This window comes from Sinocyclocheilus rhinocerous, unplaced genomic scaffold (genome assembly GCF_001515625.1).
Source record: "Sinocyclocheilus rhinocerous isolate Xijiao unplaced genomic scaffold, SAMN03320098_v1.1 scaffold432, whole genome shotgun sequence".
NCBI classification, from domain to species: domain Eukaryota; kingdom Metazoa; phylum Chordata; class Actinopteri; order Cypriniformes; family Cyprinidae; genus Sinocyclocheilus; species Sinocyclocheilus rhinocerous.
In genome coordinates, this window is record NW_015627225.1 from 826,791 (window position 1) to 844,120 (window position 17,330).

Consider the following 17,330-nt stretch of genomic DNA (forward strand, 5'->3'; position numbering starts at 1 on the left):
CTCACACTGTTCTCCCCAGAGCCAACTTCCATGTCTCCGTGACAACCACATGCAGAAAGGGAGATGCTCTGGAAAAGTGAGGGGCTGCTGGGAATGGCAGCTCGGGGACATGTCACACGCTAATGCGCTTAAATGCACACATGCACACCGGCACGCGAGTCCTGTACCTCTGTCTCTCTGTGTCGGCCTCCCAGTATGCTTCACTGGCATGACAGTAAACAGAAATTTGTATGGTGTGAGAGAGGGGTTATAAAAAATAAAAATGCTAATTTTTAATAATAGAAAAAAATAATAATTGGGGCTGTCAGTGTTAATTTAGTACAATTAATATGGCTAATTTAGTACAATGAATTAAAGGCAGAATATGTAAGATTTTTTTATTAAAATATCCAAAAACCACTAGAACAGTGTTATATATTTTGCTGACTTGTGTACTTACATTATCCCAAATGTTTCGAAGAATGTTTAAATCCAGAGAAATAAGCAATTTTAACTAGTGACACGGAGCGTGTCCATAGTGTCATTGTGTCGCCTGCCAATGATGTCATAACCCCTCGATTTCCGGTTTTGTCACGCTCGTTCAGCGCCTCGTTCGTGTCGCACTCGTTCAGCGGCCTCGGTTTGCTTCGACGGCTTTCAGCCTCACCCTGCTTCATTCTACTACATTAATAAATCATTAGCTCATCCATGAACATGATTTCTGCAAGAGTCCCATCGGATTGCGTCGGCTGTGGGGATGAAGACAACAACTCCCATGATTCCACACTCAGTCACGGCGCCATCAAACTACGCCTTTGCCTCTTTGTTTATTTTGAATACGCGCCCTCTAGCGGCGAAAATTACATATTGTGCCTTTAATTAGTATTATAAAAAAAAAAGAATCTAATCATTCCCTGGCTACTAAAAATAATCCAAAATAAGGGATTTCCCATCAAAGCAATTCATTTAAAACAGCTGAAAGTTGAACTTGAACTTAAAATAAATAAATAAATAATAAATAATAACATAAAAAACAATAATTATAGTCATAGGAACTGAAATCTAACCATTTCAATCATGATAACTCACTGAAATTTTAGTACGTTAATGGATATGACAATGTTAATGTATTTGGTCTTGGCAGACTAGATATGCTGCACAGCAAGTACGGACTTGCAACTGCTATTAGATAAACAGACATGCTGCTGCGAGTGTGTAAGATTTGCAGCTACTGCATGATAGGCATACATAAATCCCATAGTAGATCTAGACAGGTGGAGCTGGGGGAGGTGGAGGGATTCAGAGGAATTCTGACAGGACCATCATACTGCGAACACTGAACTAGGCTACTTAAAGGTTGAGCAGTCTCATTGGCTGCAGACTCAGCAGAGGCCAATCAGCTTGTGCCATGTAGTAAAGGATGTGATTGATAGCAGATTGCATGTAAAAGACTTAGCCTGTCTAGAGTTTCATGACTTAAAGGGGTCATATGATGCAATTTCAATTTTTCCTTTCTCTTTGGAGTGTTACAAGCTCTTGGTGCATAAAGAAGATCTGTAAAGTTGCAAAGACTAAAGTCTCAACCCCTTTAACTAGGTTCTAATTTTGACTTTCTAACAGATTTTATTGAATTTTATGTATGCAGCCAGGAAATTGTAGTCACACTTTAGTATAGGGGCCAATTCTCACTATTAACTAGTTGCTTATTAGCATGCCTATTAATAACATATTAGCTGTTTATTAGTACTTATAAAGGCCAATTCACACCTCAAAGACAAACGCCAACAAACAGGTTGGCTCAAGTTGGCTGTTGGATTTAGAATTTTATGAAAAATAACTGTCATGTTCACACTGCCCCAACAAACACAGACAAACTTTGAGTCAAAGAGAGTCAAGTAACACCGCGTCTACACCGGACGCGACAGTTGTCGCATCGCGCCGCATCCAGTGTAGACAGCGTCACTGATTATAATCAATAGAACCTCATTGTATTTTGTCGTGTCGCACCGCTCGCATCCGGTGTAGATAGTGTAACACCAGGGAAGTCTGACTGGGGAAGAAATGGATGATCCTGTAGCCACAATCAAAATTTTACTGTTATTAATTTCTTTGCGTGTCATTCTTCGCCTGAAAGACGGCGAATAAAACGAAAGAGGCCATGGTTGAAGCTTGCTTTGAGTGAAATATGTGCATCGTCATGTCAACGGTTCGTGGCCACATCAGATTACGTCAGAGTTTGTTGTCGTTTGTTGGAAAATCATTTCACACTGCTCAGACATTCCATGACCCAACAAACGCCAATTAAGCATGTTCAGTCGGGTGAAAACATATTCCAACCAATGCCAACAAACGGCAACAGGGGTAACACACTGATCCAACAAACTCCGACAGACTAGTCTGTTGGCGTTTGTCGGTGCGGTGTAAATTGGCCTTAAAGCACATATTCTGCATGACCATATTCTACATCCCTAATTCTACCCAATACCTAAACTTAACAACTACCTTACTATTAATAAGCAGCAAATTATGAGTTTATTTAGGCAAAAATCATAGTTAATGGTTTGTTAATAACAAGAATTTGACCATAAAATAAAGTGTGACTGCTTTATTTTGATTTTTTTAATGAATTATTTATTCTCTCTTTCCCTCACCCAGTCACTAGAGGGCAGTGTTTTCATCAAGCATCACACTAGATTGTTTATTTCACACACACAGTGACATTGATGAAGTGTAAGTTGTAACAGCTGTTGTTTAAGAGCCTTCAGTGTGTGTAATTACATGTTGGAAATACACACTGATCTATTAACACACGCACACACATCTTTATAAAAGTTAAGAGTCAGCCACGCCTACCTAAAACGGCTCGTTCTAGCACGCCCCCACATATCTAGGTCACTATGTGGGAATATTTGCATAATGTGCCCAAATGTGCATGCAAAGAAAGAAGGCGTGGTTTCAGTAACCGCAGTTAGTGTTGAAGCAGCATGTCAGGGAGATGCTGTGTGTTTCTAGGCGAAAGCAAAAGCACTTTATTTGGCCTTCCGGAAGTAGATGCATTTAGGAATCTTTAAGATTACTTACAACAGAACAGCAATGCATTTTATGGACGACCGTTTCGTGAACCTAGGAGAGGAGGTCATTCTGACTTTGCTATGACAATCTGGCGCTTCTGAATCAGCTACTGTTTTGTTATTAGTTTAAGTATTTGCTATTGACTGTTCAAATGCGGTGTTTTGCGCATTGTGTGTGTGTGTGTGTGTGTGCGTGTGCGAGAGAGAGAGAGAGACACAGCATCACATCAAAGTGGAGTCAGCAGTCTTAACCGGGCTTGTGTACTGCATCATTACTGTGTCTGTCACGTGACTCTGTTGCCCTTTCGGGCTTGAACTGATGGTAAAACTAATGACATTATTTACTGTCTTTACATTTATTTTGAAAGCTGAAGCTGCGATTATGGTAAGAGGCTTTACATTTCCGACGAGTGCTTGCGGTGTTCGGCCTATCACAATGCACTGGGTCAGCTGGCCAATCAGAGCAGACTGCGCTTGTCAAAGGAGGGGGTGTGTTTGAGAGAGGCGGGGCATAGAGGACCTACAATAATGTACAGTATTTGAAAAATAATGTGTTTTTTGAACATTAAAGCATGTCAACATATTCTGTTACACCAAATACACAAAATAATGATCTTTAAAATAGTATCATATAACCCCTTTAACTAGGTTCTAATTTTGACTTTCTAACAGATTTTATTGAATTTTATGTATGCAGCCAGGAAATTGTAGTCACACTTTAGTATAGGGGCCAATTCTCACTATTAACTAGTTGCTTATTAGCATGCCTATTAATAACATATTAGCTGTTTATTAGTACTTATAAAGGCCAATTCACACCTCAAAGACAAACGCCAACAAACAGGTTGGCTCAAGTTGGCTGTTGGATTTAGAATTTTATGAAAAATAACTGTCATGTTCACACTGCCCCAACAAACACAGACAAACTTTGAGTCAAAGAGAGTCAAGTAACACCGCGTCTACACCGGACGCGACAGTTGTCGCATCGCGCCGCATCCAGTGTAGACAGCGTCACTGATTATAATCAATAGAACCTCATTGTATTTTGTCGTGTCGCACCGCTCGCATCCGGTGTAGATAGTGTAACACCAGGGAAGTCTGACTGGGGAAGAAATGGATGATCCTGTAGCCACAATCAAAATTTTACTGTTATTAATTTCTTTGCGTGTCATTCTTCGCCTGAAAGACGGCGAATAAAACGAAAGAGGCCATGGTTGAAGCTTGCTTTGAGTGAAATATGTGCATCGTCATGTCAACGGTTCGTGGCCACATCAGATTACGTCAGAGTTTGTTGTCGTTTGTTGGAAAATCATTTCACACTGCTCAGACATTCCATGACCCAACAAACGCCAATTAAGCATGTTCAGTCGGGTGAAAACATATTCCAACCAATGCCAACAAACGGCAACAGGGGTAACACACTGATCCAACAAACTCCGACAGACTAGTCTGTTGGCGTTTGTCGGTGCGGTGTAAATTGGCCTTAAAGCACATATTCTGCATGACCATATTCTACATCCCTAATTCTACCCAATACCTAAACTTAACAACTACCTTACTATTAATAAGCAGCAAATTATGAGTTTATTTAGGCAAAAGTCATAGTTAATGGTTTGTTAATAACAAGAATTAGACCTTAAAATATAGTGTGACCGAAATTGCTAAATTAGATATTGAAGAGATGCTGTTGTTTAGTGTTTATAATCTAGTCTCTTGCTTGTTGCCATTTGTATGTATGAAATTTACAGTATGTTTCCATAGTACATCAAGCTCTTTTATCTCAAAAGATCAAGGAAAATTTGATCATGACATGACCCCTTTAAATCAAATGAAGTTGCAGCAGAATTACCACTTATATCTGTTATTTCTCTCTCCCATTACAGGTTTTGCAGATCTGTCCTAAAGACATGCGTGCTGATATATGTGTGCACCTGAACAGGAAGGTTTTCAAGGAACATCCTGCTTTCCGTTTAGCCAGTGACGGCTGTTTGCGGGCTTTGGCCATGGAGTTCCAGACCATCCACTGCGCTCCAGGCGATCTTATCTACCATGCGGGCGAGAGCGTGGACAGCCTCTGTTTTGTGGTGTCAGGGTCACTGGAGGTCATCCAAGACGACGAGGTGGTCGCCATTCTGGGTAAGAGGAAAACAGAGACAGAGAAATAGATCTGGATCTGAATTAATGAGTATTGACTAGGTATGGATCATGATGGCTGAGTTGCCGTCCAACAGCCGACTAGATTAGTGAGGTCAAATAGTTTTTTATTTGCTACATTTTTAACAGTGGTGCAAGCTGTTAGACAGTTTACCCACTAAGAATTTTGACTTCTTGATTTTGAACAGCTCTAATTTTGACACCACAGGGCTTAAGTCTGCTTCAGCTGTTACTGTATTCAAAACGAATTTCCTCTACAGACTCACTGACATGAAGACAGCATCCCTCTGTCTTGGGTTTAGTTCCCAATGGGAGGATTATGTGCACCCACAGAGCTTCTATGTGATCATATATCTTGACTGACATTCAGGCTGTCACACCCACTCCTCCACACTGTGCTATCCCTCTCCCTTTTGTTTATTCCCACATCCTGCACCCTGTATCCTCTTTGATCAATGTGTCCAACTCTTTCTCTTCCTCTGTGCGTAAAACATTCAGAGAACAATAATAAAATAAAATGAAGAGGAAAAATTTGAAATTTTGAGCATAAAGCATGTTAAATTATGCAAAATATAGCCTAAGCTGATGATAAAAAGTAACAATAAAATGATATTTGAAAAGTAATTTTACTAAAGTATGATATAAGACGTTTTTAAGATCTTCTCTAAGTATGAGTTCATCCTTTTCTGGCAATAATTGAGTTAGAAACCTTCCAGCTTGCTTGCTGTAGACATCTTTTATATTATGTTAAAAAAATCTCTGCAGCACATTGAACTATGAAAGTTTATACCACAGCATTAAGTGCCTATTTTTTTTTAAATATAATTTCTTAGTGAAACAGATAAAAATGTCATAATGCTATAAATGATGTAATATTCTCTTGTGTTGGCTGCATATTGTCTCATTCATTCATTCATTCATTCATTCAAATGAAAACCTTCCCCTAAGAATACCAATTTTGATATTACTGCAAAAAACAATAGCAAATATTATTTATTTATTATATAGAAAAAACTACATAAGAAATAGTTGCAAATACTACAATAATGAAATTAGATGTGTAGTATTTATTTATTAGTTTTTCCTGAGACATAATTATTCCAGTAAATAGTCTTTAATAAAGAATGAATGAATGAAATACATGAATGGGTGAATGAATGAATGAATGAATGAATGTGGATTGAGTGGCTTTATCTTTTTCTTACCCATATAATTGTTTAATTTACATTAATGATATGTTATAATATATACTGTGAGCCCTAATGCATAGATCTCATATTTTGATACATTTCTGATTTCATTGTCCTGCCTGCTGTTACTGTTCATACGAGTATTATTTCATTCATTTTCAGTATCGACCAGACATCCCTAAAAAAATATATAATAAGGCAAACAGTGATCTTTGGTCAGACATGCAACTCATGGATGTATACAGCCCATGATGTACTGTAGTATCTGTCATTTCTAACATCTGTCTGTCTCACAACACAAAAAAGATTAGGCTGCTTCGCCTCGTGAAGCCACAGAGCTGAGCATCTAATGGCCGTATTTTTCTCTGTTGACAAACTAACGATGCTTTGCTAAATTTGGCTCTCTGCCGCGGCTGTTAAACTGATTTAGGATCAGTCTGAAAGGCCACAAATGTTCTCTCTTGCTTCTAAAATTAGAACACACACACACCACACACACAGATCGGACTATGAAGACAGAATAAAAAGGTTTATCGATCTGACCACTTGTATCTTGAGTGGGTGGATTGAGCGAAACTTTGGGTCAGAGGTCAGTACGCAGTGCCCTGTAGATCTATAATGACACTGCTGCTCTACTACATATATTATGGACTCTCTCTTTTCATTTACTCTCACTTAAAAGTGCAACGAACAGAATACAGTGACAGTGCCCTTGTTTTGGGTGTTTATTACTCCTTAAAAATCAGTTTAAACTACAACTACAAAACTGATACTGAGCTCAGCCCAAGACAGTCAATCATTCATTGAAACTGTGAGGTGCTAAAATATCTCTCTCCATCTGCAGAATCTGTATTCTAGAAAATTTACTGAGACGCAGAAGAACGTCTCGGTTACGTATGTAACCCTCGTTCCCTGAAGGAGGGAACGGAGACGTCACGTCGGATGACCGACGAATTGGGATCTCGCTTAGAGGGACCAATCTACTTCGAGTGTAAACTAAACGAGCCAATGCACATTGGCATGCGATTATTGCATCCAGCTGCTGCTGATCACAGCGTGAGTATAAGTAGGCAGCAGATGCAACGCATATTCAGGTTTTCGCTGAGGAGCCGAGCCGGTGACCCGGCCGCTCAGCGGTGGTACAGGAGCTGTGGCGACGGGACGTGACGTCTCCGTTCCCTCCTTCAGGGAACGAGGGTTACATACGTAACCGAGACGTTCCCTTTCAGTCGGTTTACACTCGAAGTAGATTGGTCCCTCTAAGCGAGATCCCAATTCGTCGGTCATCCGACGTGACGTCGAGAGTGACCGACTGAAAGGGAACCGTAAATAATTTATCTGAGGGGACATTTTGGCTCTATAACCCTCTTCATCCTAGATGTGAGCAGATGGAGATGGATGGACAAGACTTTTGTGCGTTTGTTGATATCAGTAATGGATTGAGGGAATATGTCTCTTCATCATCATTTTTCATCTGTCAGACACGTTTGTGATACAGTATGTAGAGTTATACCCTAAGTGAGTTAACCAGTAATTAGGGGTTCAAGCGCGTAGCGGATGAGCGATTTCTTTGTAAAACTGATTGTGCAGACCAAACCGTAAGTTGTAGAGACTTGAAACATGGAGGGATGGTAGTACTCACACCGCCTACAATGTGACCGAGGCTCGCCCCAATCGGCCTGTATTTCACATTTTTTGTAAAACGTAGGGAAAAAACTAAATGGCCCCAAAGGTCTGTGAGAAACTTGAAAGAAATCGGCCACTGGGGGGCGGTATCGCATTTTTTGAGGGCGTAAACGATTGTACATTGCGCGGTTTTCCGCACATACACACGATATTCGTATCGAATGATAGACCTCCTCGTTCCGAACAACTTTGCTTCTAGAACCACTGCTGTCAATCAAACCGTTTTTTAAATGATTAAGAAGATGTGAAAACCTACTTTTGTGAACTAGTCCAAGGTTTTGCGCTTAGTCTGGAAAAAACCACCGCAGTGCAATTCTCAGGACTCTCTAGGCCAATAATTATCAAAAACATGTTGAAATTTACCCTTTGGGAAGCTATAACGGGGTCCTTTAGAAAAGGGGCCTGTCCAAATATACACAAAAGCCTATAAAGCCTAAACAAAAACTCAAAACGTTTTTGAGACAGGTGATTCTAAACAAGCATGCAAAGTTTCAGAGAGATCGGACCACAGCTGGCGCTATAACAGTCATAAACGTCTAAAAACATCATATTTCTATGGTAAATCACCTGGATTTGCCAAAAATGCTTTTTTAATAATTGATTTAGGTGGTTACAGGCTTGCTAAATAATATGTAATGTCTTTTTCCTTTTGCGCTTAAAATGCCTAAAGCGCTTGAACCCCGGTAATCGCTGCTGGCAGCTATATTGAAAATGTGTTTTTGCCAGGATATTACTGTGAATACATTTTTAACAGTTCTTTCAACTGCTTTCAACTGCTTGAATCTTCTGATCTGACGTGTTAGTGGTGTTTTACACAAGTTGAATTTCACACCAATAATACACATGATCTGTCTATTGTAATCTGAGACAGAGAGGAAAGACAAAACAGAGAGATCATTTGCAGTATTTTTTGCTGCAAAAAGAGTGTTAGAAAATAAGACAAATTAATTTAACATAGTTTATTCTTGAAACAACTGAAAATGGAATTATATTCATTGAAAACAAGTCATAATACACTCTCATGCTCTCTAAGGCTGCATCAAAAATAAAGTAAAAACAGTAATACTGTGAAATAATATTACAATATAAAATAACTGTTTTCTATTGTGTGACGATGAGATGCAGTATTTATATCGTCACCTGGTCTGTGTGATATACAGTTATTACATGATTTACATCTATTATTTCCGCTCCTCGGACAATAACACAGTTTGTATTTGAAAAAGTTTAATTGTCTTTAGCATTCGTCATGTTGTTTCGGTAAGATGGCATTAACTGGGGTATGAAGACGCTGTGGGGTATCTTCGGTGATAGGTGCACATATCAACGAACATCACAACACACTTCACACACGGCTAGAAAGCAGCGGAGCTTTTATTATGCCACAGTCGACCGCTTCCGCTCCTTCCGGTCGTGCGGATGTGGGAAAAAAAAGCAGCGCTGTTTTATCATACTAGATACATTTGAAAGTTCTGTTATAATGCTACTCTGAGCGGTCGGCACCGGTCTATTATGTTTGACGTCATTGGCAGGCGACACAATGACACTATGGACACGGTCCGTGTCACTAGTTAAAATTGCTTATTTCTCTGGATTTAAACATTCTTCGAAACATTTGGGATAATGTAAGTACACAAGTCAGCAAAATATATAACGCTGTTCTAGTGGTTTTTGGATATTTTAATAAAAACAAATCTTACATATTGTGCCTTTTTTTTTCTTAATCGTACTCACTTATTTGTAGATATCACCCCCAAATCTTGCTACTTGGACTAATAAAACAAAAAAAAAACACTCTTTGGATTATCCTGGTTTACGCCTTTGCCTTCCTATCACCTCCCTTGGCCCTAACGGCATACCCTACGACATATTGTAATTTATTCCTGTGATGGCAAAGCTGAATTTTCAGCAGCCATTACTCCAGTCTACAGTGTCACATATAATAGACAGTCATGGTCCTCAATAAATGAACCAATCAGGCCTGTTTGTGTGAATACGAATGTGTCTGTGTTTCTCCTCAGGTAAAGGTGATGTGTTTGGGGACGTGTTCTGGAAGGAGGTGACGCTAGCTCAGGCATGTGCTAATGTGAGAGCGCTAACATACTGTGACTTGCATGTGATCAAACGGGACGCGCTTCAGAAAGTCCTAGAGTTCTACACCGCCTTCTTCAACCACTTCTCACGAAACCTCCTGCTTACGTACAACCTGCGCAAAAGGGTGAGTGAATGCCATCTGCCGTTCTCTTTCAGTACTCTTTCATTTTCCGCTGGCCCATGTCAAACCACATATCATGTAAGCAGAATTTCACGGCACCCACATTAACAGGTTACTACATTCAAACTTCACAACACAGCATGAGCACAGCTGGAAGTAGATTGTAGCATGCTGAACTTGTGGGAAAATATAAATACAGCTCCTAAAGCTATTGATCAACATGCTCACATACATCACCACATATAGTGAAAATCAGAGTAAATCAAGATGATTTAAGCAGTTTAAGCTTTAAGTATTGAAATACTGATATTGGTTTAATAAATTAAAACATACAGCATTGTAATTAATTCAGTAAATAACTGGTTGACACTCCAATATAGTAGGTGGCAGTATTGCAACTTTAAAGGGTAGTTTACCCAAAAATGAAAATGTTGTTATTATTTACTCATACTTATCATTCCAAACCTGTATGACTTTATTTTTCTGCAAAACACAAAAGAGAGATATTTTGAAGAATATTGTTAATCAAAAAGTTTCAGTTCCCATAGACATCCATTGTATTTGTTGTCTATACAGTGGAAGTCAATGGGAGCCGAAACTTCTTGGTTACCAACATTATTCGAAATATCATCTTTTATGTTCTTCCAAAGAAAGAAAGTCAAGTTTGGAATGACATAAGGGGTGAGTAAATGGTGACAAAATTTTTGCGTAGACTATTAACGTCTTTAATGCTGATTGCCACTGGTCTTAAAGACCGGGAAAAAGAGAAGATAGTGCCATGAGCATCTACTACTTCCGCATAAAATCATGATGACACAGATGAGACCGGGAGTCCCTACACTTATTTAGAATGTTATTTCATTGGCCAAAAAAGAGAAAACATGAAATAAAATTAAAGAGAAATCCGATATATCTGATATTGTGAACATAGTAAACTAGAAATCACTTTATATATGCAGTAGAAAACCCCCTCACATGTCTTCTTTTGCAGTTACGCAATGCTTTGCTTGAAAAGGGCCTAATACAATTTGTTAAGAAGAGAGGTTTAAGTGTGTGTACGTTTCAGTGGAAGTGCCAGTACAAACAATTGAGGAAATACTGTGATAATTAACATTTATGTGTGTGAGAGCTGTTAATATATAAAGTATTGCTGAATTGAAGAACTGTGTACCATTCATCTGACTGAAAGTAAAGAGAAAGAGATAAATAGAGCTGCTTTGCCATTCAATCAGAGAGACAGACAGAAAAAGAGAGAAATGGTCTGATCAGAAACACACATCACTAAACTGGCTTGTTTAATTGGCTAGAAATGACTGAAAGGTGGATTAAGGGATTAAAAGACATGTAGGCTCTTTCTAAATCCTTGTTTTTTCAATTCTATGGGCTTTAATTGGAGAGGATAGTATAGAAGTGACAGGAAATGATAAAGATGAAGGAAATTACCCAAGCTGGTTGCCCACGTATAAACCAGAGAGTGCACACACCACCTGCTAGGCCACATCCCTTGACTGTCCCTCATTGTTTTGACTTTCTGAAGAAAAACATTAAATTTCGTTCTCATTTTATCACATCAAATCACATTCAAATGAACTGTAACACTCCATAAACCAGATCTTGAAGTGTAGCAATTATCTTACCCATAAATTCCTTCCCAGTTCATAATAAAGACAGCTGTCAGTGTGATAAAATGGCTCTCAGTGTATCTAAATTTTGGATCTCGGCCCTGTGTGAGTTCTGTTTCTCAGTGGAACTGGGTCTGAGGAGGAGGCTAATAATAGCTCAGCGAGTGTCTGCTGCTTTATTGGAACGGCTTACACTGTATAGTATAGTTATCCATATGGGTTAAATATAACTATCATATACCTCAGCAAACACTTTCATATTGAAGCCAGGCCTAAATCCTTTTACATAATCCATCTGCTGCATTAATATATACTGTTAAACATGTTAATGGCACAGGTGAGAGCTTCACTCAATAGTCTCTCTTTTGAGCTCTTCACGCCTACACTTATTTGTAATGGACTTTTGTCATGTTTGTGTCACTTGTTAGCTGGATCCTTACCTGAACACTATGGTTTTGTTAGCTATAATGGTCTGTTCTCTTAAACAATACATTTAAATATGAAAATGCAAAATATGGTTATATGAATGCCTCTCTGACACCGTTGCCAAGTGGGAGCCTTTAATTAGCTCATATCTCCATGAATTAGTCATGATGTTTACCATTTGATTGTGACCCAGATAGAAAAAAAACTTGTTATACATGGAAAAAAATATGTCATAGGAAGACTACATATGTTATATTTCTGGACAAATTCCTTATTCATTGACTTTATACAGTGGTCAAATAGGCCGTTTTGGCCTGGATAAAACAGCAGCAGCAGCATACACAGAGTACATATCGCAGTCTATTTGTGACTATGGGACTGTTTTTCTACTTCTAATGTATGCCTGAGTCCTCATTCCTAACCACACAACTCCCCAAATGCAATGTTGAGAGTGTTCAGAAGAGTCACTTCTTCCAAAGCCCCACAGAAGTATTACTGTGGTAATCAACATTTAAGAACACAAATCAAGTACTTGAATTAAAGTTCAAATATTCTAAGGAAATATTCCAGAAAAACCAAGTACTCCTTTTGAATTTTACTGTAGTAAAATACTTGTAACACTTTAGTATAAAGGTCAGTTCTCACTATTAACTAGTTGCTTATTAGCATGCCTATTATTAACATATTGGCTGTTTATTAGTACTTATAAAGCACATATTATAAAGTCTGCATGACCATATTCTACATCCCTAATTCTACCCAATACCTAAACGTAACAACTACCTTACTAACTATTAATAAGCAGCCAGTTAGGAGTTTGAGGCAAAAGTCACAGTTAGTGGTTTGTTAAAAGCTAGAATTGGACCTTAAAAGAAAGTGTGACCAAAAAATGCATTTTACTTATAGTGCTTACAAGTAATATTTTACTTCAGTACATTAAAAATAGTATCATAAATATGAAAAGTAAAAATACTGATTGACAGACCACTGTTAATTAATTGTGCGCAGTCATATTTAACCGAATCACTCAAAAGGCTGCAATCGGATCAGTCAAGTTCACCAATGAATCATTCAGAACTTGTTGTAAACTGATCCAACAGGTTCCCTGAAAAGAATCAACTCAAAACAGTGATTTGTTCACAAATCTGACAATGGTGTTGAGTCCAGGAGAGTGCCTTGGTGTCCTCCGTTCAAATAACAAGGAATGAATATTTTTATGAAATGCACCAGAGTAAAAATTAATATATTAAGCTTTGGAATGTAGTGAAATAAAAGTTTCCTAAAATGAAAATATTCGGATACATTAACAAAGTAAAAATACTGTTATTGCCCACCACTGGTGACCTTAACTTGTATTGATCTAGAACATTACTTTAACATTTAACTTCAGCAGACGTCTAAATTAGAAGTCAGTATCATCACAAACAATCTTTGTACTAAAACAGAAGTACAAGATGTTTTTGGAAACCAACAATACTTGCTGGAGGTTAAATATTAAAGACGATCTACTGAGTTTGTACACAACAGGGTGCATAGCACCAGTTTTGGCATCTTTCTATGTGAAATCTGAACAAACAAACTCCCATGATGCTAAGACAGTACATACAGTACATCTGTCCTCTGTCACACCTGCATAACTAAGTGCTTAAACGGTTCATCCAATTTGTTTCTGTGCATGTTTGTGGTTGCCAGGGTAACTCTGCAAAATCCTCTTCATCTCAGCGCTGCTGTGTCAAGAGTTATTTTAGCTTTGATTAAGGTTTGGTTTATGCAGCTGTAATGGGTAAAACACAGATATTCATGCACACAAAAGACATTCACACCCTTCAAGATGCATTAATGTGTGTGCAAAGAGGAATGCTTGTGTTTGCTGCTGTAATTGAATTGCTGTCAAAAGTCATGAGTGGTAAAAGGTCAGATGTGTATCACTGGTTTGACACAGTCATTTACTCAATATGTCCCATCATGACCCTGTGTGTGTTTGGCAGGTGTGAGTGAATCAGTCACTGCCGAGGGATCAGATTCTGTGAGGTCGTGATGAGTGTGGTAAATCTGATCTTAGATCAGTGACATAACCAATCAGTCAGCATGAGACACACAATGAAAGCACACAGGGGTGAATTAACTAAACAGCAGTATTTCAGCTCAAAAACCTGCAGCTTATTCACTGACCAAGTACTTCATCTCATAAACAAGCATCTATCTTTTAATTTTGTTTTCCAAGTAAAATAATTTACCCTTTCCTGACATAATTTCAAAACACACAAGCCTATAAATATCAGTAAACTAAAAGTTCTTAGGAAAATACAACAAAGCAGGTACACAAACATGCTGATTAAAATAAACATCCATTTGTGTTTAATAATAGTTATAATCTATTCAACACGGCGCCTCATAAGTCATTTGGTTTGAACGTGTACGGATCGTTCCGGCTTTTTCCTCTGACTCAGACTTTGGTGCATAGTTAAATTAGGCATGATTAATTATGGGATGTGAGGCAAGAATATTAGTATGTTATTAATGTTAGTGTGTTGTATGTCACTGTATTGACTTTTAATGTTTTTGAAAGTATCTTATGCTCACCAAGGTCGCGTTTATTTGACCAAAAATACAGTAAAAACAGCAATATTGTGAACTTTTTTTGTAATTTAAAATAACTGTTTTCTATTTTAATACATTTAAAAATGTAATTTTTTTCCTTAGATGGCAAAGCTGAATTTTCAGCAGCAATTGCTGCAGTCTTCAGTCTCATATGATCATCAAAAATCATTCTAATGGTGCTAAAATCATTTTAATGTTTAAAATAGTAGCTTAATATTTATGTGAAAACCATTACTTTTTTGATGAACAGAAAGTTTAAAATAACAGCTTTTATTTGAAATAGAAATCTTTCGTAACAATGTAAAAATTTTTTACTGTCACTTTTGATCAATTTAATGCACCCTTGCTGAATAAATATTAATAAAAAAAAAAAATCTTACTAACCACAAATTTTTGAAAAGTAGTGTACAGGTGGAGCGATGTTACTCAAAATCATCTTAAAAATGAAATAATTCATATCATATATCATATCATATATATCATATCACACTCCCAGCATTGCTGCCGCAAATATTACACACACTCGGCTAAATTAAAATAATCAGGATAATCATAAATGACATAATACACAATGTGATTTGTACGTCTTGTGCATCATAACAAATATTCAATTCAATTTAAAGAGCAATCACCGAAATGCAAAGTATGCAATGTCAATGTCATATTGTCCCAATTTAAGCATGAATTAAACATGAAATTGTAACTTTTACTGTAGACAGGGTGCAAACGGAGGTTTAGTGATAGGTAAAAGAGAAAAGTAAAACAGGACTGTGCGGTGAAGTAGGATAGTTGAGTGTATGCTTTCATTTCAGAGTATTACAGTGTTATGGGAAATTTTTCTTGCTTCAATGTGCACACAGTCGGCTTTTAGTTTGAATTATGAAACAGTGGAGATGTGAGTGCTCCCTCTCGCCCCACTGTCTCTCACCGTCCCCTCCTTCCCCTCATTTTTACCGTTCTATCCCCAGACTAACACCTCCAACATCACACACACATTTTGAACACTTTGAGGGCTGCAGAATGAGTTTCCCCTGTTTGATGATGATATATTTAGGGGGGGAAAGCAAAAGCAGAATACACAAGAGGGCCGTGCGTGCGCGGGAGTGCGAGGGACGCGTGGCAACAGAAGGATTCTAACAATACACCATTAGGAATCTCTGTGTGAGCACATAATACCACCCTCCTCGTACACGCAGACACACACACCTTTGTGTAACGCTTCAGCTTTTGTTATGTAATCCTTCTCTGCATGTCTGTCCTTTCTCTGCCTCGTATATCCTTCAAGGGCGAGCGTTTACAAAACACCAGAAACAACGGCATGAGTGCTAAGAGCCTCAACATTTACATTTAAGTACTAAGATTATTTTTTAGAGTATTTTGTGATTTAAAGGAACATTATTTAATATAAATACAATTTAAAGTTTCAGAAAATCAGTTGGACTGTTCCCTCAGTTTGTAAAAAGTAAAAAAAAAAAAAAAGTGTGTTTAACCCTCATATTGTGTTCTGGTCATTTTGACCAGTAGAGGATTTTCTTTTCCATGAAAATGTAAGTGAATGACTAACTGATTTGCTTACACAGGGGATAACAACAGCAAAAAACATGACCAGCCTACAAAAAGAAGCTTAGAAATTTCTGATTTCTTGTGGTCTATGAGCAGTCACTTCCAAAAAAATATACAAAACCTGTGCAAACTGAAAGAAAACAAGTTGACAAAAACATAAAAAAAGAGTATAATGAGATATTTACATGCAATTTTTTAAAAGACTGATTATTGACTGAGCACACTAAATTAGGTATTAGATTTTCATCACATCACAACTGATGCATTTACATAAGGAAGTTTGTTCCAAGCACAAATATAAAAATGGTATGTTTGTTAAAGCAAAAATATATGAAATATGTATGACTGATTGTGCGTACTGATGTAATTCCTGAGGAGGAAGTTTTGCTCCATATGAAGAATTATATATTTTATTGTTTCAAATGACCAAATTAGTTTTTTTGTTAGTTTTACAAACTGAGAGACTGGTTAAAATGATTTTGTGGAAATAAAAATCACATCACAGATGCTGTCGTTTGAGCTTTAGGTGTATTTAAAGAGATAATTCACCCCAAAAAAAAGATTATTCTGTCATCATTTACTTCCCCTCATGTCATTTCGAACCTGCATGACTGTTCTGCAAAACAGTCGATATTTTAAAGAGCGTTTTAAAGGGGTCATATGACGTTGCTAAAAGGAACATTATGTTGTGTATTTGGTGTAATGCAATGTGTTTATGCGGTTTAAGGTTAAAAAAACACATTATTTTCCACATAATGTACATTATTGTTGCTTCTCTATGCCCCGCCTTTCTGAAACGCGTCGATTTTTACAAAGCTCATCG

The 17,330-nt window shown here is 37.7% G+C and overlaps 1 protein-coding gene across 4 annotated transcripts in view; it reads left to right on the top strand.

Moving 5' to 3' along the window:
- The window catches only part of kcnh1a (potassium voltage-gated channel, subfamily H (eag-related), member 1a), a 52,713-nt gene that overhangs the window by 30,158 nt on the left and 5,225 nt on the right, over window positions 1-17,330 (top strand). For all 4 annotated transcript variants that reach the window (XM_016529357.1, XM_016529365.1, XM_016529374.1 and 1 more), the window contains 2 exons: window positions 4,934-5,186; window positions 10,102-10,298. In XM_016529357.1, the coding sequence (XP_016384843.1) occupies window positions 4,934-5,186; window positions 10,102-10,298 (450 nt within the window). The remainder of the gene's footprint in view (window positions 1-4,933; window positions 5,187-10,101; window positions 10,299-17,330) is intronic.